The sequence below is a fragment of the Eulemur rufifrons genome, chromosome 1, assembly GCF_041146395.1.
Source record: "Eulemur rufifrons isolate Redbay chromosome 1, OSU_ERuf_1, whole genome shotgun sequence".
Taxonomy (NCBI): domain Eukaryota; kingdom Metazoa; phylum Chordata; class Mammalia; order Primates; family Lemuridae; genus Eulemur; species Eulemur rufifrons.
The window spans coordinates 40,550,884-40,576,815 of NC_090983.1; the positions used below are offsets into that span (position 1 = coordinate 40,550,884).

The 25,932-nt window shown below is 36.2% G+C and overlaps 2 protein-coding genes across 9 annotated transcripts in view; one reads left to right on the top strand and one right to left on the bottom strand.

Annotated features, from left to right (window-relative positions):
• The window catches only part of PMS1 (PMS1 homolog 1, mismatch repair system component), an 83,179-nt gene extending 74,873 nt beyond the window's left edge, over positions 1-8,306 (bottom strand). For 5 of the 7 annotated variants that reach the window (XM_069469375.1, XM_069469390.1, XM_069469367.1 and 2 more), the window contains exon 1: positions 8,158-8,306. The gene's annotated coding sequence lies outside the window, so the exon portion shown is untranslated. Of the gene's footprint in view, positions 1-7,249; positions 7,420-8,157 lie in introns of all 7 variants that reach the window. The other 2 variants (XM_069469352.1, XM_069469398.1) reach the window with 2 other exon arrangements.
• Positions 8,307-8,429: 123 nt separating this feature from the next.
• On the top strand, positions 8,430-20,608 carry ORMDL1 (ORMDL sphingolipid biosynthesis regulator 1). Of its 2 annotated transcripts, XM_069469409.1 has the most exons (5): positions 8,455-8,502; positions 8,791-8,996; positions 10,196-10,376; positions 15,611-15,762; positions 18,973-20,435. In XM_069469409.1, the coding sequence occupies exons 3-5, from the start codon at positions 10,203-10,205 to the stop codon at positions 19,106-19,108; spliced, it is 462 nt and encodes a 153-aa protein (XP_069325510.1). In that variant the 5' UTR covers positions 8,455-8,502; positions 8,791-8,996; positions 10,196-10,202; the 3' UTR covers positions 19,109-20,435. The 2 variants fall into 2 exon arrangements, with proteins under 2 accessions (XP_069325518.1, XP_069325510.1); XM_069469417.1 differs by lacking the exon at positions 8,791-8,996 and having other exon boundaries at positions 8,430-8,502; positions 18,973-20,608.
• Positions 20,609-25,932: the final 5,324 nt, after the last annotated feature.

Sequence of the window (25,932 nt, forward strand, 5' to 3'; positions counted from 1 at the left end):
GCAATAATAATGATGTAATAATAGCTCACATTCGTTAAGCTTTATCGTATGCCAGACTCTATTGTTAGTAAATACAGTATCTAATCATTTATTTCTTACTAATACCCTTCTGGAATAGGTGCCATTATCACCTTCATTTTATAAGACTACTGAGGCACAGAGAAGTTAGGAAACTTGTCCAAGGTCATCCAGTTATTAAGAGGCAGACCTAAGACTTAAATATAGGCAAGTCATTCAATACTTCCTGTGCTGATATGTAATCTAATTATCTTTTACAAATAAAAATAACCAAAACTGAGTTAAAAAAAAAAAAAAACATAACAACGTAAGAAGGAGAAAATTGCTTTTTTTCTAATTTTTTTTTAACCAGAACCAGAGCTTACAAACTTTTTTTCTAATTTCTCTCAAAGTTTCTGTGAGGCTTTAACTGATAACTACAATTCTGAGTTTTCTCTGAAACTCCAACCCTATATTTCCAACTGCCTGCTGAAATCACTAGCTTAAACTCAAGGTGTAACAGTCAGCTCCCCCAACCCCACGACATTACTATTACAAAAAGCCATTCACCCTGACCCAAATCTTATCAACTCCTAAATCCCATCAATTCTTTTCTCAGTATCTGTCACATTTAGTTCTTCCTTTTTATCCTCCCCCCATTAACAGTTCAAGCTCTCGGCATTATACAATATAATTTCCTAATTAGCCTCCATGATTCTTGACCCTTGGTCACCCTGTTTATACCACCCATTAATTAAAATGATAATTACAACAAAAAGAACATTTATTAAATATCTAGTATGCTAGACAATATGCTAAGCACTTTCTATGTGAGATTGCATTTAAACCTTGAACCCATAAAAAGTAGGTACTATGGGCTGGGCACCATGGCTTACACCTATAATCCTAGCACTTTGGGAGGCCAAAGAAGGAGGATCACTGGAACCTAGGAATTTAAGACCAGCCTGGGCAGTATCAAGACCCTATCTCTACAAAAAATTAAAAAATTAGCTAGGCATGATGGTGTTCACCTACAGTCCCAGCTACTCCAGAGGCTGAGGCAGGAGGATCACTCAAGCCCAGGAGTTAGAGGCTGCACTGAGCTATGATGATGTCACTGTACTATAGCCTGCGCAACAGAGAAAGACCCTGTTTCAAAAACAAAAAAAAAAAAGTAGGTACTATGTATAAAAATTGTAATTTATAATTATTATATCACTTAAAAGGTTAAAAAAGACTGAGTGATGAAGTAACTGGGCCTAGGTACTTCTCATTAGTTAGAGATTTTTATCTCAATTGTATTTCCTTAAATGTCTGTGCCAACTATGTCTTCGTCCAAACTCATCATAATAGATCATTGAAAGCATGCACATAGGAATCATTGAAATAAGCATGTTGTAAAAAGATTTCTTAAAAACATTTAGTTGCTAAATTACACTATGGTAATAACTGAAGAATGATAAAAACAGTTGTGCTATAATGAGTGTAATGTATAATCTGTTTGGCCGGGAATGACCAGGTGGTGCTATTACCTTGGGATGTAGATAATGACAGTCTCACTTAAACATCATTAGTCCTCCATATGTTTTGATGAGTTATAATGTCTTTTTCCATCACTGAGGTCTTTTGGAGTTAGGATATCTAGACCCTAGAATTACTGTTAATCTGAACTAGCCAGATACCAGACATGTCAGATAACTATCCTCTACATTATTCTGCCTAAAACATCATTTTAATCATGTGGCTCCCCAAAGCCAACACATAAAGCTCAAATCTCTAAACTGGCATTCCAGGTCCTTTATATGCTAGATCCCACCAGTAGATCCAAAATCTGCGAGCGTGAATAATTGTTTTAAGGCTGGAAACCTTTGTATAAACAAACAAACAAACAAATCTCAACTGGAAATTCCGTATGTAAAACATGCAAGGAGTGGGCCTGCATCTGCCTTAATGCCTAACTTCAGAAAAACAAACACTAGCTTCACAACATGCAATTCTTCCCTAGAGTCAAGATTTTCCTGGACAAAGAAATGGGGGCAGGGAGGACCCTAAGTACTTCCTTTATTTACCATGACTAGTTATATGCTCACATGATGACTCGATCCTATGGAATCTAGGTCCAAACAAAATAGCAATGCCCAAAACAAACAAAACCAGAAGGTGTCAGATTAGGATTCTTTCTAAAACAACATAAGACAAAGTCATGTAAAATAAGATTCAGTAATTGAGTAGGAAATGGAGTATTGGCATTGTAACAATTACATAGGATTTTAAGGAATGCATTTCTGAGGTCAACATATTTCATTCTGAGGGTGTTAACTGGTCACAATTCATAAATACAGCATAACTATATTTTGCTATACATAAGGCAAAGATGATTGGCACAGTGAAAAAACATAATATATCAGAATCTATAGAAACAGGTCTTGGGGTTCATCTTCATTACACATAAAATGAAGTAAATCACTCAAATTCCTCTGTAAAATCAACTCATCATCTGTAAAAATGGAGCTAGTAACTCACCGGTTTACTGTAAGGATCAAATAAGAAAGTAGATATAAAATGTTCTATAAATGGTAAAACTTTACAAAATGCACAGTACCATGATAAGAGATCATTATGTAAAATAATGCTGGGAATTCTTTTTTAATACTAACAATTACCCTCTAATTAACCTGTATCTTTGATTTAGTTTGGGGGTACCCAGTTTTAAGTAGAGTAACTGTCAACAACTACCTTTCAATGGCTTTTGTGCCTCTCAAGGGTTGGCAGCTTTCCTACTCCCAGTCAGGTAATGCTGTTCCACTGTCATAACACTCACACAATCAGTGCTGTCACAAGCAAAAGGTACCTTTCACAATCTTCTGAAGCTTCAGAATGACCTCAGACCTAATGGCAGGGCTGGGGAACCCTCGGCCTTAAGGCCACATGTGGCCTCCTAGGTCCTTAAGTGTGGCCTTTTGACTGAATCCACATTTTACAAAACAAATTCATTTATTTTTATTAATACATTTTTGCTCATCTTTTATATTTTTAAAATGAACACATTTAAAATACCAAAGAATAAAATAAGTTTCAACAAAGTAATCCTCCCAGATTGACTGGCCCAATTAGAACATTAGAAAGCCATAAGGGCTAAATTGGCAGCTGCTACACTCATGATTTAGTTGTAACTTCCCCCACCTGACTGGCACGACTCTCACACGAGGCTGGTTGGTGAGAGTTTATGGGGGTCAAGTATACCAGTCTGTTATCAGTTTTTGAAAATTGTGCACTGTTTCTGTTTGAAGTGGAATTTATGAATAGCTGCACAGCTCAACAGTATTTTTTAATTCTGTCTGCTTAACAGCCCATCATGTCAAAGAAGAACAAGAAAATGCTGAAGGGAGAAAACATTATTTAATGAGGATTGGGAATTGCAATATTATCTTCTTTCTGTAAAGATAAGATGATCTGCTTGCTTTGTGATACTGCAATATCAACATTAAAGAAATTCAATGCTCATCAGTATTACATAGGAATCACAAATATTTTAAATTAGAGGGAGAGGTATGAAAGGTTATACTGCAGAAATTAAAAGATGAAAAGCAAAAAAGCAGCAATAAGACCTAGTAATAATGCCACTGAAGCAACTGCCTCTTTCAAGGAGAACACAACTGATCAGCAGCATGAATTAGCCATTAACTTAACACAACGTCATGCAAGACTTTGAAAGGAAAACATATACTGTTCAATTGCTTTGGATTAATCAACTGATACTACTGACTTGGCGCAGTTTTTATACTTCATTCGGGTTATAACAGAAGATTGTCTTTGCTACAAAAAGTTACTTTGGGCACTCTTGCGAACACATATCTTTCACAACTTTCAAGATAAATGTCATGAAATTAGACAGAATTTGGTAAATTTAGTGAGTGTACAGATGGTGCAACTTCCATGATAGGAAAACATGAAGGGTTTATTGCACAGATTTAAAAAAAAGTATTAACAGATCCAGATGCTCTCATTTCTTTTCATTGTACCTAGTATCAGCAAAATCTGTTGGTAGAGCTACTATTTTAAGTGACACTTTGCAACAAGTTATAAGTACTGTTAACTATATTCGTGCAAATGCAACATGGCATCCTCACTTTCATAACACGCTAAAGTTGAATGATGAGGTGTTCAGTATGGATTTGCCATTCATTCTAAAAGTGCTTTGGCTATTGCAGGGACAGGTGTTAGCCCAAATTTTACCTCTGTGAGAACAGTTAGTTAAATTTTATGAAGAACAGAATCAACAATGTGAATTATTGAAAGAAGATTTCTATAGGAATGCAGCATTTCTGTGTGATATGTCAAATCAAAATGACTTGAATATATCTTTGCAAGGTAAAACTAAGTCTATATACTATATGTGGCAAAAAAATACAAGCATTTTGAAAAAACCTAACTTTTCTCAAAACACTTCTTGAAAAGGAAATTTCAGATGAACATTTTCCCCAATTAGCAAAGGTCACTGATGAGCAGGATATATGTGGATCATCTGAAGAATACACAGCTGTTATAGACCTATTAATTGGCAAACACAGTGAAAAGTTTACTGACTTTGAGAATCATGACATCGCACTCAAATCAGCATTTCAGCCTCACCTAGTTGATATCACCAAGGCACCTAAAGAACTACAGATGGGATTGATTGAGCTCTCAATAGATGACATTTTAAAGTCATTGTCTGATGCTAAGAAAGATACAATTGAAATACAGAAGAATGCTTTCTTGCCTTTCAACCACATACTGCTGCCAATCTACGTTCTCCTACCTAACCCAAATCAAGACACTTTTAAGATCACAAATGACTGACACCCATCTAGAGGATCACCTGAAACTGCAAACCTCCATGCTGCAACCAAATATTCAAATGCTTTCCAACAAAAAGTAGACATAATAAAGTCATTAAAAGGTTAGTTAACTTTAAAATTAACAAATAGTTTTTATTTTTTAACATAGTAGTTACATTTTTACAAAAGAATGTACATTTTTAAGTATATCCAATTGAAGTTTCTTGAATTCGGCCTTATTTGATAACTGCTAAATTAATGCAGACTTCCAACATGAAAAGGTTCCCCACCTGTGCCTAAGGGTATAGATCTTCACTGTCCAATATGGTAGCCACTAGCCACATGTAGCTGATGAGCACTTGAAATGTGGGTAGTCCAAATTAAGATGTGCTAATACACACTGGATTTCAAACTCAGCATTAAAACACATAAAATCTTATTAATTTTTTTATATTGATTACAAGATAAAATGATATGTAATATTTGGGATATAATAGGGAACATAAAATGCATTATTAAAATTAAACTTTTTTTTTTTTTTTTTTTACCTTTTTCAATATGATTAGAAAACTTAAAATTATATATGTGGCTTACGTTACAGTTCTATGGGACAGTGCTGGATAGGGTAGTAGTTAAAAGGGCAGGCTCTGAAATCACACTACTTTAGTTTTATACTAGCTGTTACAGCTATGTAACACCGAAGAAATTAAACTCTCTAAAAAGTCACCTAATCTATGAAATGGGGATAATAATGATATCATACAGTTGTGAATTTGGGGAGACACAAACATTCAGACCATAGCAGTTAGTTAAGAGAGAAGAAACATGATATGACACTGAAGGAAGAAGAGTTTGGGTAGGGATTCAGACATTTTATGAAATCAGAAGACACAATGGGGTGGGGTCCATAAGGTATGATAGAGTTTATGCAATGAATTGCCATGATCTCAGTAAACTAGAAGGTTAAGACATATGGGGATGAAATTAAAGATTTGAAAAAAGAGATTTTGGAAGAGGCATCGTAGGGAATGAGGAATGAGACAGAGGTGATGAGATTAAGACGACTGCCCAGAAGGCTGAGGTGAGGCTAGGTTAACACCCCAAAGTTTTGTTGATCAGTGTTTTTCTTAGATTATTAGAATTCTCAAACTAAGGTAGAAGCATTTCATGAATATTAATGAAGGGCCACTAAAAATAATTTTATCAGCACCTTTCTTGTGTCAATGTAAACTTTAGAAAAACTGTCCTCCTTCCCAGCCAGTCGCCATTGCCTTAACTCCTTTCTTTTATATACTTAATTTTAACTGGCCTCCATTTTATCTCCTAGCTCACCTGTATCTCACAACTTTTACTGGACTCCAGGGCCTTATTTCCACCTATCTTCTAAATATCATCATTTAGATGACTGAAGACAACCAACCTAAACTTAACACGTACCAAACTGATTTCAGAATATTATTCTAATTAACTTTCTTTTTTTGTACATGCACATTCTGCTTAAGTAATAATTAGCTTTCTTCCTATATTTGATAATATAAGTAACAGCTAATATAAGAGCTTTATATACATCATCCCATTTACTCCTCACGACAACCCTATGTACACTGTCATTCCTCTATCACAAATGGAATTTAAAGGCATGATAACTTGCTCAAGATCATAAAACTATTAAGTGGCAGATGCACACCCTGGTATGTCTGACTCCAAAGGCCATGCCCTTGAACACTTTCCATCCAAGCACACAAAGCAAAATTAGAAACCCTGAAGTCATCCTAGAAATTTTCCTCACTCATCCTGCCACCCAGTCCTATCTATCTTACTACCTATATATTTCCCAAACTAGTCCTCTCCTCTTTGTACTGCCTCTGTTCAGCCCCTCAATCTTTCTCCCCTGAACTACTGCATTAACTACCTAATTAATATTTTAACTTCAACCTCAACCACTTAACAGAGTTCTTTCTGTAATTTAAATTTCATCATGTTGCTATCCTACTCAAAATTTTTGTAAACGATTCCAACTTCTAGCCAGGTTAAGTCCTAACTCCCTAACAACTGGATTTCTGCCTGCCTTTCTAATCTTGTCCCATCATTCCCCAAATGTGCACTAGGCCAGTCATACTATATAACTTGTCTCTCTTAATGTGGTGGTACCCACTTCTCCCTTAGCTCACAACGTTCCCTCTCTTTAGGCTGACTTCTGACCATCCTTCCACATCACCTCCTCAAGGAAACCTTTCCTTCCTGCTCCAACCTCCTTCCCTTCACCGCCCAACAGATTAGGCAACCCTTCCACTGTATTCCCATAGCACCTTTCCCTTATTCCTAATCCAAAACTCATCACGGCTTATTCTATTTGTCTGTCTGTCCCTTCCTCCTCAATCAGAGCTCTTTGAGGACAGGGGTTTTATATTAATCACATATCCATAACATACCAAATGACCTCTTTAGAAAAGTGAAGGGTTGATATCACGCTTACAAATCACAGCACAGAATGTCTGAGAAAGTCAGGATAGCCAGTCTTCCATTTTTGCTGAGAGGGAAATGGAACACGTCTGAAAGACTGCCGATGACCAGGAAAGTCAGTTAAGGACAACAGGTGCACCTAAAAAAAAGAAGTAGAAATCAGAGAACTCGAAGACTTTAGGGAGAACACACAAAAAAATAATTTATTTAAAGAATAAATTAAACCAATTGTTTTCATAGAACAGAAATGCAAGATACATACACATGTATAGGAAACATCCCCTTAAATCTATTTCAAAATGTTGTTGAAAGTTATTTCAGCAATAAAAATCATAAACTTTGCACACTGCCAAGGTAGAAGAAATTTCAAAGACGATTCCAAAATATCTAATCAAGACTATTCTCCGTCCTCAAAGAAGATTTATGGAATCCACATTTCCTCAGAATGTAATACATTCTTCCTCGTATGGATAAACCCAGAACAATACTAGCAAAAATCGTGATTAACTTAAGAGTTTACTTGCACCCTTTGTATAATGCCACAACATAGCATACTATAAAACGCCACACTCACAAGAAAAGTTACAGTTGTCGTGGGTTAAATTTTCTGCCTGGAAAACAACTTTGAAGTCCTTCACCCAGAAGGGTCTAAGGAACCGGGTGCAACAAAGGTCACACGGGACCACTAAGAAGCCTGACCTGCTCCGAGAACGCTGTCCACGTGAGCGCGCCCGCCAGCCCGCTCCGTTCGCTTCCCACCCCTGTCGGGAGGTGCCCTCGGCGCGGCGGTGCTCGTGCTCGGACCCAGGAGAACTTAGAGGAGTCCTCGAGCCTTCGAGAATATAAAAATAAAAGCCCGTTAGCCACACGACACTACCTTCTTGCTCGCGCGAGGCAGGCAATAACCATCCACTAGCGGCGAGCACCCAGCGACCCACCCGGAGCCCAGGCCCGGCCTCACCGGCCTCCCCACTCGCCCCAGCGCGCGCGCGCACACGGCAGAGCGGGCACCTGGCGCGCCGCACTTAGTCCCGCCTTGCCCGGGAGGAACGTGGGATTGGCGCTGCTCGCAGCCAATCCCCTGGCAGCGAGTTTGCCTCTGAAGGCTTCCGCAAGCTGCGCAGCGCTGGGGCGGACCATTGGCATTCGGGGCGTGGGGATAAGCTGCTGTAGCCGCCGGGCTGGTCCTGCTCCGTGACGGCGGCCGGGAGTGAGGCGGCGGGTAAGTGGGCACAAACGCGGAGGGCACGAACACGGAGGGCTTGTACTGCTGCCTTCGTCGGTAGGGAGCGGCTGGCGCGCCAGGATCGTTCTGAGGGGACATAGTGGGCTGGGGCTGCATCGGCGGCGCCTTGTGTGTCTATGCGGGGCAAGTGGCCTCAGAGGCTCGCAGCCCAAGTCCTCGTTGCGGTGGCACGGCCCTGACGGGCTGTGCTGCTGGAAGAAGAAAGGGGCGGGTGGGGGAGGCGCTGCGGCGGTAGCAGCAGCGGTTTCTGCTGAATTTCCACAGGCCCGGAGCTCAGGCTGCTGGGAGAGGCTACCCCAAGGGGACCCCTGCGAGCCGCGGTCTACACCGGCACCGGCTAGGGCAGAGCCGAGAGCTTCTTCGCTGTGGAGCTAGTATTTGCCAGAAGCGGCGCGGCAAACCTGCCGGGGGAAAGGTTTTCTGGTTGGAGTAGGACCTGTACCACACCAGCTTTGCCTTCCAGCTGAGATGTAAATTTTAGGCCTCTTTCGAACATTTTTTTCTCATCTCGTGGAAAGTGGGAAAACTATCTTAAGTGGTGGCATGTTCTAGGTATAACTTGTAACAGTTAAAAATAATATATGATAAGCGATGGATGTTTACAGTAGAAAAAATATTCATACATGTAAATTTGAGACTTTTGATTCATCTTTCGTCACCATAAGGCTTTATTCCTGTTCCAGAGATCTTTAGATGGTGAAGAGAACATTATACGCGGAAACCCCACGCGGATGGGGTTATGAGAAATTTCTGTGCTAACTCTGTAATGGAACAAGTTAATATGTTTTAAATCAGAGCTGTTCCAAATATAATCTATCCCCATTTCCCTCCTCCCCAGGATGATAGGTATTCTTTAACACAGTTTTATTTTAAGGGATACTTAGACCCAAGTAAACATCAGCATTAAAATAAGTGGGAACTATTATCAGTTCTTCCTTTGGTGTTCATCTTGAATGTAAAAGGGGAAGGGAAAAGCTTTTTTAAAAGAAAGAAAGAAAACTGAAGTTTTAGGGGAGTTAACTAGAGAAATATTTGGAAGACTCATTGCTTTAACCTAGTTGTATCACAAAATTGAGAAACATTATCCCTTGATCATGTAAATTTTACACCGGATTATGTCAATGGCATGTTCCTCCCAGCGTCAGTATTCAAAAAGAAGTGATTTGAACTCTGACCACTCTGTGGCTACAACATTACCTTAAAGAGTCTGGCTACTCAACTGACTGGCTGGGTCAGTTCTGCTTTTTTTTTTTTTTTTTTTTTTTTAATATGAGATGATTCTTTTGGTAAATTTAGCTCCAGGCTTGTCACTTTGCTCTCATGATATAAGAAAATACAGGTTTTCTCTTTCAGTTTTGAGTTTTCCTGTCCATTATTTCATTTAGTAAAACTAACATGCTAGAAGACAAGCTTTAGGAAAAGGTTTTTAACTATTTATCTTTTCAAAGAGAGCCATAAAAATAAATCTTGTTTATCTCACCATAAAGTCAAAAGTTGAGGATTCTTCATCAGCATCTGCAAGTAGCATATTTTGGTGGGTGCATGTGTTCTATTTCGGAATAACTAGGAAAAAAATAATCCTCGTAACACTTACTTTATCATGTCAGAATTAAGGGTATTTGGTTTGCCAGTTTATCAAGTGTTGATTCATTTCATTACTTCCCTACAGAGGAAACATGAATGTTGGAGTTGCCCACAGTGAGGTGAATCCAAATACCCGTGTAATGAACAGCCGGGGTATGTGGCTGACATACGCATTGGGAGTTGGCTTGCTTCATATTGTCTTACTCAGCATTCCCTTCTTCAGTGTTCCTGTTGCTTGGACCTTAACAAATATTATACATAATCTGGTAAGAATATCACCTTATACTAAACACTTAAAAGCTTAAGACTTAGTGGTTGCCAGAAGTGACGAGAAGGAAGGAATGGGGAGTTATTGTTTAATGGTTACAGAGTTTCAGTTTTGCAAGATGAAAAAAGTTGTGGACATGGATGGTAGTGGTGATGGTTGCACAACAATGTGAATGTACTCAATACTACTAAAATTGTAAATTTAAAAATGGCTAATGGTAAATTTTATGATATATGTATCTTAAGGTTTTATGATATAAAAAAAGACTTTGTTTTAATAGCTTTATTGAGATGTAATTTACATACTGTAAAATTCACCCATTTAAAGTGTATAGTTCAGTGGTTTAATTCTAGTCTGGAATATTATTTTATTTTTTCCGTCACAGTTTATTTCACCATTGAGCCTTTTAGTTTTCTAAGTGAGACTATATAAAATACTAGGTCATTTTAGTAAAAATTACAAGAAAGTTACAGAATTACAAAAGTAATTTTGTTTTTTGGTTAACTGGAGTCTAATGAAAATCTTTGGTTTCAATCCTTGTTAAATCTTTCTAAATTGTATATGTATACTTTCCTATTTCAGTATAGAAATTTTGAGCTTAATCGTATCTTATGTGATTCAGGATCTTATAGTGCCTCAGCTGCTTCTGGTTGACTATCACGCTGCTGTATTGGCTGTATTTATATTAGCTTTACGAAGTATCAGAGGTTCCATTGACTCTACCGACCATATTATGCTGCCCTGGAAAGTGCTTGTTACAAAAACAAGACACACAAGAATCCTGATGGTGATTTTTTTTTTCTTGTCTTTAATAGCGGATTAAAAGTGGAATGAAAAGGGAGAAATCCAATTAGTTGAGAATTTTTTTTTGTCCCTTGCCACATCTGTATGAAAGTTAAGAATTTTATGAGCTACAGAGATGCCACTGCTTCAGGAAAAAAAAAAAAAAAGAATTTTAATTGAATCCAAAGTAACTATATTTGTTTAAAGATAACGAAAAAAGAACGTAGAGCATTAAGACAGAGAAATGTAGGAGAAATAGATTTTTAAAAATTAATATTTATATCTTCTGGAGTGTATTTGAAGTTGGCTTGAGGACAAGGATGGTGTGCTAGTGGAAATGATAAATGAATGTCCATTTGGTCCATTTTATGTGATAGACTCTGTAAGGGCAAACAATGTATGGTTTTCAATAATGACTTCTCTGAAATACTTGACACTAAGCATCTCCCTTTTACTGAAAGTTTTCCTTTGGCTTCCGTGGGATCATTTTCTCCTGGATACATTTCTGATCTTTCCTTCTCTTTCTTTCCTCTTGCAGGGTCTTCCTTCTCTTTTCTTCTCTTAAATATTGCTGTCCCCAAGGTTCTTTTCTTCATCTCTGCTTGTGCTATATATTCTGCCTAGGTCACTTCATCTACCCATATTTGCAGTTTCTACCTGTAGAATAAAGATACTCATATTTATAGCACAAGATTACCTTGTACCTTAAACCAAACAAGTATAAATGGAAGTCATCTTATTCCTGATCGGTTCCTCACCACCCACAATGTGCTCCTCTGACTTTATTCCCAATCTTTTCTAAAGGCCAAGCCAGCCAACTGAATGTCAGTGGTAAAGTGATTAATGTACAGGTTGAGCATCTCTAGTCTGAAAACCCCAAATCAGAAATGCTCCAAAACTTGAAATTTTTTGAGCACCGACATGATGCTACAAGTGGAAAATTCTACACTTGACCTCATGTGACAGGTCGCAGTCAAAACTTTGTTTCACGTGCAAAATTACTAAAAATGTTGTATAAAATTAAAATTACAGTCAGGCTATGTTTATAAGGTATATATGAAACGTCAATGAATTTTGTGTTTATACTTGGGTCCCATCCCCAAGATATCTCATTATGTCTATGCAAATATTCCAAAATCTGAAACATTTCCAGTCCTAAGCATTTCAGATAAGGGATACTCAACCAGTAATGTATAGTCCAAACTGAGACTGTTTTTAGAGTAAAAGGGAGCTCCAGTAATAATTACTCAAAGAGAATAGGTGTAAATCAGAACCGTCCTATGAAAACTAGAATTTATGTACAGTTACCTTACTCTTAGGATAACTTCTCCTTTTCCTTTATATTCCATATCTGTTTGGTCAAAGCACTGTCTGTTCTACTGATTTAATATCAACTTGGTTCCCATACCCTCATTTTTTTCTCACATGGATTATTCCAGTAAATCAAATGGTCTTCTTGATGCTCCTCTACTCTAAACTCCTCCATTCCAGCTTGGCAGAGTGATATTTTAAAAATGCTTGTCTGCTGAAATCATGTGCTAAGTCCTTCAATGATTATCCATTGCATTCATTGTAAAATTCCAAGTTTCTTGTGTAGCATATAAGACCAGTTGATAACAGTGCAGAGGCAATAAAGGGACTCCATTTTATCTCAACCATCTCTAAACACAGGCTGTGCTCTAGCAATGTGCTCTCACCTTTTTACTTTGGGTTAAGCTTTTCTACTATTTTAATACCACCCCCCCACTTTCTTGCTCTGCCTGACTGATTCCTACTTGCCCAGCAAAACTCTACTCAGGTATAACCTCCTTTAGGAATCTATACAACTCCCATGCTACATTCTTTCATCATGTGTTTATCATTGTTTTATAATTAGCAATTTATCTTACTATTTTTTAATTTCTATATCTCTAAAAACCTATTAAAAAGTCTGCTGCATAAATTAGTCTTTTCCCTTCTCCAATGGCACATGTATTAAATGTATTTTAGAAGCCATCCCCTGCTCTGCAACCCCCCACGTTTCAAGTTGGTTGACGCAAGATTGAGGCACAGTGTATGACCATGGACAAATTGATAGGTAATTGACACCATGCAGGAAAGCAAACTTTGAATTTATTATTATTATTATTGGATTTATTCATTAGTTCACCACACTAAAAGCCTAAGTAGCCATAGATGTAGCAATTATATGACTCCAAATTTGTTTCCTTTGAAGATAGCCTACATTAAACCAATTAAAAATGTAAAATGCATGCCGAATGCTTTTCAGTATGGGAAAACAGACCTAATTGTTATACCTGGTTAGACAAACGTACTATATTTGCCTTTCTGAACCTTAAAGTAGAAACCTACAGTGATTTTTTTTTTTTATTTCATTGCCACAATTCACTCTTAGAGGTATTAATGTTCACAAGGTTCTTAGCCTAGCTTTAAAAATGAGTGAAAATGCTCTTCATTTTGCTTCAGTAAATATTTATAAGGACTACCCATGAGCTACATACTTTCTTTTCCTAATTCTTTTGATGTGGGAACAATCATCTCTACGTCACTAACATTTTTATATAGAGACTACTTAACAAATAATATTGGAGTAAAAGATATGGTCAAATAAGATTTTATTCTTTTTCACTGAAAAGGATATATAAAATAAACTGATTGAATATTATATTCTAAACACCAGTAAGTGCATGTGGTTTGAAGGAAATAGAGGAGTCTTCTTCTCTTACATTCTAACACATATGTGGCCTAGAATAGAGGTTCTTAACTTTTGTGGGGGTCATATGCTCCTGAGCATTTGAAAACATTTACTTTCTATGTCATAGTTCCCTTTAAAGCCTATGTGAAAATGGTTTCCTGGTGCTTACAGAATAAACACTCTTTGGTTTAATGTCATCTTCCAACATACCTAGTACTTACTCTGTACCAGCCCTTATTCCTGAGGTATTCAGGCTAATGGAGAAACAAACAGGCAAACAACTCTTAACATAATATATTGCACTATAATAGTATTTTCAGTAAAATTCTACGCAACCACATAGGAGGCTAATTACTACTGAGGAGAGTTTCTCTAAGGAATTGTAATTTGAGGTGAACCTTCAAGATTCAGATTGTTGACAAGGTGGTATCAAGGCTTTTGCCCCAGCAACAAGGAACTTTTCTCTCCTCTGCATTTGCTGAGTACTCTGATTGTACCTTTGATAGCAGTTTCTGCCCTACCTTCTAATTGTTTAAGCATATCTTTTTTTCTTCTTACCATCTCTTAGAGGATTGAATTTTTTTCAAGGCCAATAAGTACACCTGTTTTTCAGTTTCACATGTGTATACATGTCCTGTGTCCTGTACATATCATCCACTTATTAAATGTTTGGTGAGTTAAATCCAACTGAACATGAGACCTTTCCTTCATAGCTTAGATGTTATTGCAGCTAAATAACTTTTGAATTGCCTACTAATAATAACTAGGAAGTAGACTAAGCTTTGAAAGGAAAGCCTCTCTTAACTAAGTATAACATAAAATTTCAAATCACTAATCATTCTATTTTTCTATATATTTATTAAAAATTGAGGTAGAAAAAATGACATTACATGGTGGCTTCTACAAGGAAAAACTGTTTCATGGTAATATTTAGGCTTTCTGCTGTTACCAGTACCTCAAACAGTGATCCTGAATGAAGTACTACCGATCAATCTAAATGGGCATCATAATCACAAGGAAACCACATCTAGTGTATATTGTTTTTTTCTTAACCTAACCACAAAATTAGGTACTTAAACATATCATCTGATGGAATGGCTTTTAGTAACGGTTTTTACTTTTATTTTTAAAAACTGACTTCAGAAGAAACACTATTGTGGCACAGTGGTGATTTTAAAAGTGACTTGAATCAAATGTTAATTACATCAGACTGTCCTTGTTGCTTTGGAAGAGAACTATTGAGGCAAAGGCAATCCTAATATTAAATATTTCAAAACCATTTTCCCTGATATATTTTATTTATTTATTTTATTACCAGTTTATATGTCTTTATCATTTTGTAAGTATTATCATATTTACTAATGACATTCTGGAGAAAAATCCCCTACACATTGGGGAAAAAGGTAATTCTTTTTCCTAATGGGAAAGGTATTAGAAAATCTAAATGTAATGAAATGTAATGATGTGAAGTTACCCTGATGATACTTTGTTTATTTTCAATTTAATGAAAAGAGATGAAAACAGATTACTTGTGGTTGACCTTTTACTGATTTTCACCAAATATTTATATACCCCAGAAAGCTTTATTTTGCCATAAAAAATTGACTATAGCATTTCACTGTTATGTGAAAGCTTAAAACTTTGAGCTGTTAAATCACACACTCTGTCACAAACAGCCTGGAACTACCTTAATGCTTAATGACAACTAATTTTGTATTTGATATTGATTATATACCTCCTTGCTTATTTTCCAGGGCATGTATGTATTTTTGCATGCAGTGAAAGGAACACCTTTTGAAACTCCAGACCAGGGTAAAGCAAGGCTCCTAACTCATTGGGAACAACTGGATTATGGAGTACAGTTTACATCTTCACGGAAGTTTTTCACAATTTCTCCAATAATTCTGTAAGTGGTAGAAATTTTTAGGTATGAGGAGGATTGGATAAAAGGAAGATGTCCTTTTATCAGATTGAATTGGAATTAGAAACAATATTTTGTTGAAAACTTTTATCAGTAAATAGCTACCTCAGATAAAGTACAGGCACTTTGATAATAAACCAGTTTTCACTTCAGGCAGTACATAAGGAGATGACATTTCATGCTCATCAGTGTGCCTAGACATTCTAGGATGTACAGGTCAGATATATTCCAGTTCCTGTCCTTAAGTTTCTTATAAGAAAACTAAACATAATTATATTCTGTATTGCACTATCAGATTAATCTCCCTAAATAATGGTTTAGATGATCAGAAGAATTTCATTGGCTACCCAATCCTATTCACATGTTCAACTCCTTGGGAGAAAGAGTGTGCTTTTGAAAAAGAGAGGTTAGGCTTTCATTATAGAACAGACCTGAGTTGAGTCTTGTATATATTACTCTGTCAGCTTGGTTTGCTCATGTATAAAATTCTAGCTAATGATACCTATTTCAGTCCTGGTGCTATAAGAAATAAATGAGATAATATCTGTCTGTAAAGCATCTAACCTTGTAACTGGTATCTGATTTCCTCCTATTACCTGATATTCAGGATCCTCCAGAAAATGGTTCCTCCGTCATTTTCCCTTTACATGAATATTTTATCCCCACCTAACTCCTACCAGATCAAGCTCTTCTAAGCATCATTTCTTGAATATTTCATTTGTAGTCCCACTTCTATGCGTTTGTTCAAATCATAGCTCCTACCTGAAATGCCTCTGCCTTTATTTTTTTCCAGCTTTACTGAGATATAATTGACAAATAAAAATTGCATATATATTTTGTTTTATTTCTCCAAAGAATTTATAAGTGCATAGATTGTTTTGAATCCCACACGCAGTGCAGTGGCCTGCACATAGTAGATGTATTTCACATATGTGTTAATCAACATTCTGTACCACATAGCTCATACATAATTTTTTGGTCCATGATAGAATCAGTATAGCCTTTAGTAGCAGAGAAGACTTCTTGGAGATATTGGAATTCCTTAAGCTAGAACTTAAGGGATGGTAGGTTTTGGATAGATGTTTAAGTAAAGGAAGGCATTTTCAAGTGAAAGAAATAAACTAATCATAAAGTAATAGGCTTCTTTTTCCTTGTATTTATAGCACTTTGAAGAAATTTTGAATTGGGTTAGTCCCATATAAAATTAACCTCAAAGAAAAATGTCTGTAGTCTAACAAAAATATAAATGCGATAACAAAAATATTGGCTATTCAGATGGCCCTCAGTTTGGTTTTTGGCTTAACTACTTTTAAGTTATGTGACTTTTGGCCATTTTCTTCAAAGCCTCAGTTTTCTCATCTATAAAATGTTGAGGATTGCATTATAATACATATAAAAAGCCTGACATTCTGAATTTTCAGTAAAAGCCATCAAAAAAAGGTCAACTAAGATGTATGTGTATAAGGTCCATATTTCTCAAAATATATTTTTGACCAACAGGTGTGATTTCAAATATTTTGATTAGATTCCTTATGTAACTGAAGAAACAGCATTAAAGCCATCTGTATAGCATTGATATGTTTCAAAGTACTTTCACATTTTCTTATTTAATCATTATTTGTCAGGTTAGGTGTGACATGGAAAGTTATACCAGATTTTTAGATAAAGAAACAGGCTCAAATACAAGATCTTGTAGCTAGTTGGAGTCAAGAGCCAAGATTAAACCCTAAGCTTTTATCTTCTAATACAGATCTCTTCCCAGTATATCCACGGGAAAATAAATGTATAAATGTTATCACTCTGATTCCCACTTGGGTTTTGCATACCATTGGAGGGTTGTCTAAGTTTTTGAAAGAGTCAAGTAATTTTCATATAATCTACACACACAGTTAGTTTTTATTAAAAGGCAAAGGGGACATATGTTATGATACAGTAAGAACCCATTCTAAGATTTATTATTTCCAATTATCAGTTTATAGATTAAACCTATAATGATGGGAAATCAAATGAGCTTACTAAGTGCAAGTAATATCCTATTTTGTTCAGTAAAGGAAGTATAAAAACAGTCATCAAGTATATGAAAGTAGGAAGAAAGAATTTAAAGAATGAAGAATATGTTTTACTCTCAAGAAGGAATCTTCTGACCATAGTTTTGTGAAATAGGTGGAAGATTATAGAATTTCTCAATCTAGATTGTTCTGAAAATGATATATATGGTTCTCTATCATGTTTTTAGTCATACTATTCTTTTCTAACCATATTACACAAGATATTTATCTCCTTATGAGAAACTAATGACAGTAGTTAGAGGAAACACTGTAAGAATACTTTTCTTGTGTACTATAAAAGTTATTAGACAAACACCTATATATATGGAAACTAATTTTTTAGTTATGATCAAGTAAGATATGTTTTCATCTTTACATCTTAGCTATATTAGGATATTCTTTGAGTAACCAGATGGTATGTCTGCACTTTGATATATCCTTGGGTCTAGAACTAGGGATTCTGGACTCGGTGATTTATGGTTTTAAAGGTGGTTTAGGCTTGTTAAATTCTCAGATGCTGGATGTCTGAATACACACATGTACTTAGTTATAGCAAAACAGCTGGAATTTTACAACAGTCTCTTTCAAGTTACCAGTGAAACTGGTTTTAGACAAGCTCAACTACAGTATGAAAATGTGAACATTAAAAGGGCAACCAAGTATTTGTTTCTTTCAAAGATATGAATTGTATTAGTACACTAAAAGTCCATTTTTCAGAGCTTTACTGTAGTAGTTCTTGACTTATGGGTTACCAAACCCTTTGAGAATATGATGGATGGATGCTTTGGATCCAGATCTTTTCTTCAGAAACATGCACAGAAATATAAAACTACACCTGAAATTTCAGAGGGCATGTGAAGCCTAGTTTGAATGCCTTTTACTTTAAAAGATGCTAAATAGCAATGTATTCTATTAAATGTATTTATATAATTGCAGAAATGCTAAATGTGTATCTCCATTAAACAAATTTTTAAATCCCAAGTCAAGTAACTTGAAGCCAAACTGTTTCTTTTACTTTAATGCACAAAAATGATTTTACTTTTAGGTATTTAAGTTTCAGTGGCCTTTTTTCTACTTTTTAAATTTTTAAAATTCTAAATAATTTTTTTTTGGATGTTTTATATATTTTTAACTTTTATCTCTACAGATATTTTCTCGCAAGTTTCTATACGAAGTATGATACAACTCACTTCATCCTAAACACAGCTTCTCTCCTGAGTGTGCTAATTCCCAAAATGCCACAACTACATGGTGTTCGGATCTTTGGAATTAATAAGTATTGAAATGTTTTGAAGCTGAACAAAATTTTCTTACAGCTACTGAGTTTCCTATAAGGAAGAAGTAGTTAGTAAACTGCACTGTTTCTGTGATAATGTGAAATGAGAGGTGTTTACATTGGAGGGCCTGTTGGGTTCTTCATATGCTGTTTTGAGGTGCAGATTTCTATTAAAAGATGCCTCTGTTTAATGCATCTGGTATATTTCTGAAGAGAGGCTTTATAAGCAGGCTGGGCAGGCCCAGCTTATAAGTAAATGGCAACACAGTGAGGGTGTAGTAGATGAATCCAAGGAAATAAGAGATTTGTAAGAAACTAGGACCAGCTTCACTTACAATGAATGGGCATTATGTTAGGAAAAGAAAATTTCCAATCATTCAGTCACAGTCAGTTTAAGCAGACTTACATGTAAACCAGAATCATCTCTTTATAAGCTTATTAAAGATTGTTTTTATTACCATACGTACTCCTCTTGTTTTACATAAGAGGCGATATACCCTCTTGTTTTATGCAAGCTAGTTCCTACTTAGGAGTGTACTTTTTTTGGTTTTGCTGGCTCAATATTATGTGTTGATAGATAAGGTCATTTTTATATTTATTACGTTACAGAGTTCATGAAGGTCCACCTTCATGACTGGGGAATAGAAGATAGCCAGGTATCTCACAGGCAGCCTCTGAGGCAGCATTCTAATTTTGGGACAAAGTGGGTTTTACTGCTTTTCCAGACACAAGGCTGCCAGACCAATTAAGAAAATAATTTATTTCAAGCAGTTAAAGTGTATGATAATTTAAAGTGTCTGCTTACTTGGTTGAGCAATGTAATTGGTAAAGTTTGTCATTTTTTAGAAAAGGAAATGTAAAACGGACAACTATATATAGCCAGCCTGTGGTCTGGCAGAAACTGTTTCTCTAGCAATAGTACCAAAGTAAGTAATGGAGTCTTTTTCAGCAGGTCTGCAGTAAAAGATAACATTCTCTTTTCTTAGTCTGCCTGCCCTCAACCCCCATATTTTGCCCATTAATACTTTGCCTTTAAATACATGGGTCTTAATGTAGAGAACCCAAAATGGTAACTATTTCCAGAGCACCAACCATACTGAATTCTTGGGACTTAGGAAAGCTTCCTATAGTTGCTAATATGAATTGTAAGAAATAACTATATGCTGCTTTGAGAAGTAAACATGTGGAAAAACAAAGTTCTGATATGGAATGAAATTGAAAAATTGAGTAACATAAACAGAATTGAGTGAAAAGAGTTATAGACCAACTTAAAAATCAGTTTGTGTCAATAAACTGACTTTTGGGGGTAATGATCATTGTTTTGTATTTCAAAAGTATTGAGTTTAGAAATCAGTTGTATGAGACAGCCTTTGTATGTTTGTCTTTTCTCATGTATTTTTAAATGACCAGTAATCTATACTTTAATAAAACTTTTCCGTGGTGTAAGATTATTTCAAAGGCTCCCCAAATTCAGTCATCAAAATTACATTGACATTTTTCAAGTTTATTCTTAAGCAACTGAATTTGGTAACAAAATGAAGGTAACAAAAAATATTCCTTTGTTTTTCTTCATTTTAAAGTTTAATCATCTCAAAAGGCTTACATTCTTTGTACATATCTCAGAGATAGAAGTCTTCCTGTGATACAGGCTTTCTTCCTCATTTTCCCTTCTTTCTCCTTTCAGTGTTTTAGAAATATTACTCAATAGATATGTGAGGGCCAGCGCTGTTGTAGGTATTATTTTAGGTATATCCAAACAAGACAAACCAACTCCCTCCCCTTAGGTGCTTACATTCTAGTTCGAGGACAAACAATAAATGAATAAACAAATACTTGTTATGTAGTGATAAATGCAATGGAAGAAAATTGAGCAGGGGAACCTGCCTCAGCAGGTCTTCCCTGAAGATCCTATCTGAGGTGACATTTAAAACAGACCTTGCTGACGTGAATGAGCAAGCAGTACCAAGATCTGGGAAAGAGCATTTCCAGTAGAGGTAATGACAGATATTAAGGCTCTGGGGCAGGAATGAGGCATGTTTGAGGAAAAAAAAACACAGCCACTGAGGCTAGAAAGGAGTAAGCAAGGAGGAAGAGAATGGTATCAAATGAGGTCTGAGAAGTAGATAGAGGCCAGATCATAAAGAGACTTTATACATCAAGGTAGCAAGCAGATTTTATTCTAAGTGTGACAAAGCCATGGGAGAGTTTTATGTAGGAAATTAAAAGGACCTAACTTTTTTTTTTTAAAGGTCACTGACTAATGCTGAGAATAAACGGTAAAGGGATAAAAAGCAGGAAGAAAATTGGGAAGCTACTGTAGGCAAAAAGCAAAACTAGGGAAGTTGCAGATAAAGTTACAGATAAATCTGACCGTAAAAAGTGGTCAGATTTGGGGTATGCTTTGCAAACGACTCCTAGCTTTTTGGCCTTACGAACTAGGTGAATGGTTGTGCTAAATGTAGAAACTATAGTCATTTTCACAGGTTTGTACAGTTTAAAAAAACATGCTGTGGAGTTTTTTAAAAAACAAAATCTGACAATTATTTAGAACAAAATCAATTGTCATGCCATGATAATTGCTGACTTCAAGTCAAGAGACATAATTACAATTTCTAAGTAGTCATGAGCTGAGAAATGCCACTAATTTTAGCATTTACTAGTGGATCTCCTGCAGCAATTACTGCTTTGTGGTACTAATGATGATTTCCTTCATTCTTCTACATTTATTTAGTAGAATCTTCTGTAAGGAAGATTTGTCCTTTCTCTCCTATTTATTTATTTATTCAATTATTTATGGACTCATGGGTATTTTATTCTTTGGGTTATCCTTTATCATTATTTGTTGCTCAAATTGTCCTTCAGCTTTGACCATTAGGAGCTCTTCCATGTTGGCTCCTGTGTCCTTTTGATGTGCCCCCATGCCTCCCCCTTTTTTTTTTACGTTTATGGTATTATTAAACTATAAAGATCCTAAGGGGCTAACAGCATTTCCTTAAATATCTCTGTGAGTTAGCTTTATAGAACTATATGATGCTAAGAATTAGAAAAGCCCTTAGAGACCATGTAAATTCAACTCCCTACCAGAGCTTGAATCTTTATATTAACCACCACCCTTCCATTCAATTGTTTTAATACTAACAGCAGAGGACTTACAATTTATAAAACAGCATATTCCATTTTTGTAATGGCATTTATAATTTGTTTTATGTTGAGTCAAAATGTAATCCTTATTCTATGTATCTCTTAACTATTTAAAGATACCAACAGCATTGAATAAACATTACTAGAGCCTTCACCCTTCCATATGACATGGTCTCAAATTTCTCCCACTATCCTGGTAATTCTGCTCTAAATTTCAGTTTTTTATTTATTATATAGCACTAGAGCCAAATATAAGAGGTGTAAGATATGCTGTGACTAGAACAGTACCATTTCTCCTGTTTTAAGATCCTTTTTTTTTTTTTTTTTAATGTAGCCTAATATCACTTTAGCTATTTCGGCAGCCATGTATCACTGATTCACTTTATGGTCACTAAAACCTTAAGTCTTCAACATATAGTGCTGTTAAATGATGGCTTCCCCTTCATATATTAAGTTTTTTTTTTTTTTCTTACTTATTTTGAGAAGTAGGGTCTTGCTCTGTTACCCAGGCTGGAGTGCAGTGGCTGGATCGTAACTCACTGCAGCCTCGAACTCCTGGGCTCAAGCAATCCTCTCACTTCAGCCTCCCAAGTAGCTGGGACTACAGGTTCATGCGATGACCAGCTCATGTACTTATTAAATGGATTTATTAAACCAAAGTCTTGAGACTTCTTGTTTGTCCTATAGAACTCCCTCTTGTTAGGTTTTAGCCTATTGATTCATCTTGTCTTGCTAAAGTTGAATCCTGATTGTCATGCAGTGTTTCTCCTATATTGTGTCTCCTATATTAATATATATTGCGAGTAATTGTGACCCAAAAATACCCTCATGCTAGTCATGAAGAAGACAAATGCAGCAACCTAGTATAGACCCTTGCAGTTCAATAGTCTAACAGCATAGATAGAAAAGAGTAATTCCCAAAACAATAACATGGATAGTATGTTGATGTGGGAAATGTGAATAGGTTCAGTAATGGAAATTTGGAACAGTGTTGGGCAAGAGAAGGTAAGTAGGAGAATGGCAGAGAGAAACTCTCCTTCATTTTGTCTGGTGTCAAAAAGAAACAATGAGATGTTTCATTTTTATTTTACTCCTTAATTTCAGTTCCAGTTAAAAATAATTCAGCAGTTTGTTATATGTGGCTTAAAAGTTTTCATTAGCTACAAATGGAGAGGAATTATAAACATTAAATTCAGAACACTGCATATCTTAAGAATACGGGACACGGGGGGCTTCAACTGTATTAGGTGATGTTTTCGCTCCTAAGTCAGATGTTGAGCTCACAGAAGTTTATATTCTTGATACTTTAAATCTGAAATATGTCATAATTAGAGAGATAGTAAAAATATATTTGGATTTTATCTTTGGCACAGTAGTGTAATTTATTTCATTTCATTCAAACTCCTGATAAAAAATGTTATGGAAGCGAATTACCTATATCTCTAAAGTTGTATATTATTTCAGGTTTAGCAGATAAGCCAAGCTTATCACTGTGTCTCTTCAGTCTAATTATATATGTTGATAAAAATAAATTCAAATACGAGGATTATAGTAAAGAAGTAAACCACATGAACACTGTAGAATGAGTTCTTTTCAAAATACAAAATCTGAAAGGAATTTTATAGTATATAAATTTTTAATGATTTTCCAATTATGCAGGTATAAATTTTTCACAATCCTGTCTTGAAAAACTTCCAGATTTTTCACATATTCTGTATGTATGTTGACCATATTATCAAGAAGATAAACGCATACTATTTTCTTCATTTTATAATTTTTAAAATGGGAACAGAGAAGTCAGATGATATATTGGCTATTGCCCAGGAAAATATGGTGATCCTTTGAAACATTTTTCCTTCCTATGAATTCTCTTCAAACCATATGCTTCTATCATGGCACTTAACAGCCATAGGAAGTATATGGGAACAACAAAGATTCTCCTTCTCCCTTCCCTGCTAAACCTACAGATAAATCCCACACACTTGAAAAATAAGGAAATAAGACCCTGAATATGGACATTCCTCAAAAATCAAACTTACTGTATGATCCAGCAATTCCACTGTTATAGCCTAAGATGCGAGAAATGACCACCTAAAGACGAATTGAGCCAAATTAGGAGTCTTTATTAGCTGGCCAGCGACCACCCCCTGTCCTGGGAAAGTCCAGAGACAGAATGGCCCCGAGCTTAAAGTGAGCAGGGGCTATATACCTTCACCACTAACAATACTAACAATACACATATGGCTAAAAAAACATGTTGATTACAATAATTCATAAGCAAGCAAACTTACAGAAGCAGATAGCATCCATTAAATCAAGGAACATTTCCTTATGGAACATCCAAGGAACATTTTCCCAAGGAACTGCCAAGTGTAGTACGATGTAACTATACACCTAATGATTTTAAACAATCACTTACAAATTAATCACTGTATAAATTTTTTTTAACTTTACACAACAGTGAGTTCGTACACAAGATGGCTGCACTAGCCTGCATACAAGATGGCCTCACTGTGGCTCACAGAGCTATACTGATTACTGTGCCTCATCACATTCCCCACTGGTTTTTACGTGAAATCAAATCTTTGATTTATTTCCACACATATAGTGATAATGGGTGTGCAATATCATGAGTTTAACATTTTGTATCTTTTTTTTTTTTTTTTTTTAAGAGGCCAGTGTCTCACAACCCCACTTGGCATAATAGTAATGGCCTTTTACTTGGCAATGTGGGGGCCCAGTGGAGGGGCAAGCATAATATTGGAGGCTTTGGATTCTCCGCCCCATCTGTAAAGAGTTATACCCAAACAGCTTACAAAGGTCAAAATGAAGAACTGGCTGTGATATGGTAGAATTGTGAGTTACCATAGTTCCATCAACCGTTTGGGTGAGCACCCAGGTATAGTTTAGAGGTTGATGTGGTGATCCCACAGTCCCATGAATTACAAGGGAACCAATAGATGTACGAGAGTCTTATCTTTAGAGGATCTCCGGATGGCTGGATGCTCCATGTCTCAGCCTGCTGCTCTGGTGAGGCCTTTTTGACTTGGGAATGATGACTCCAATGACGCTTGCTGGCGACTTTAACAGCTGTGGGTGTAGAAAGGATTATTGGCAGTGGTCCGGTCCACTTTGCTTTCAAGGTTGCTGGTTGTAATTTCTTGATCCACACAAGGTCCCCGGGCTGCACCTGGAATATAGTTTGCTTAGGAGGAAGGTTAGAAGGCCCGGGGTGGGCTGCCTTTATCATTTTGTGGTTGTATTTCATGCTTGACTGGAGAGCCTGTAGGGATTTAAGAAGTACCGAATCTCCTAGTTCCACGACCCATTTCTCCCCTAATTTGGGGATGAGTGGGGGAGGCTGGCCCAACATGATTTTATAGGGTATCAGTCCTTTTACATAAGGGATACATCTAGATCTTAGTAGGGCAAAAGGAAGGAGGCTCACCCAGTTTTCGCCAGTCTCTAACCTTAGTTTACTTAGTGTTTCCTTTAAAGTCTTATTTATCTTTCTACCTGCCCTGAACTCTGAGGCCTGTAGACACAATGTAATTTCCAATCAATTTTTAGCACCTGGGCCAACAATTGAGTTATTCTGGCGATAAACGCCGGGCCATTGTCGGACCCCAATGCTAATGGGAGGCCAAATCTGGGAACAATTTCAGTCATTAATTTTTTCACAACTATTTG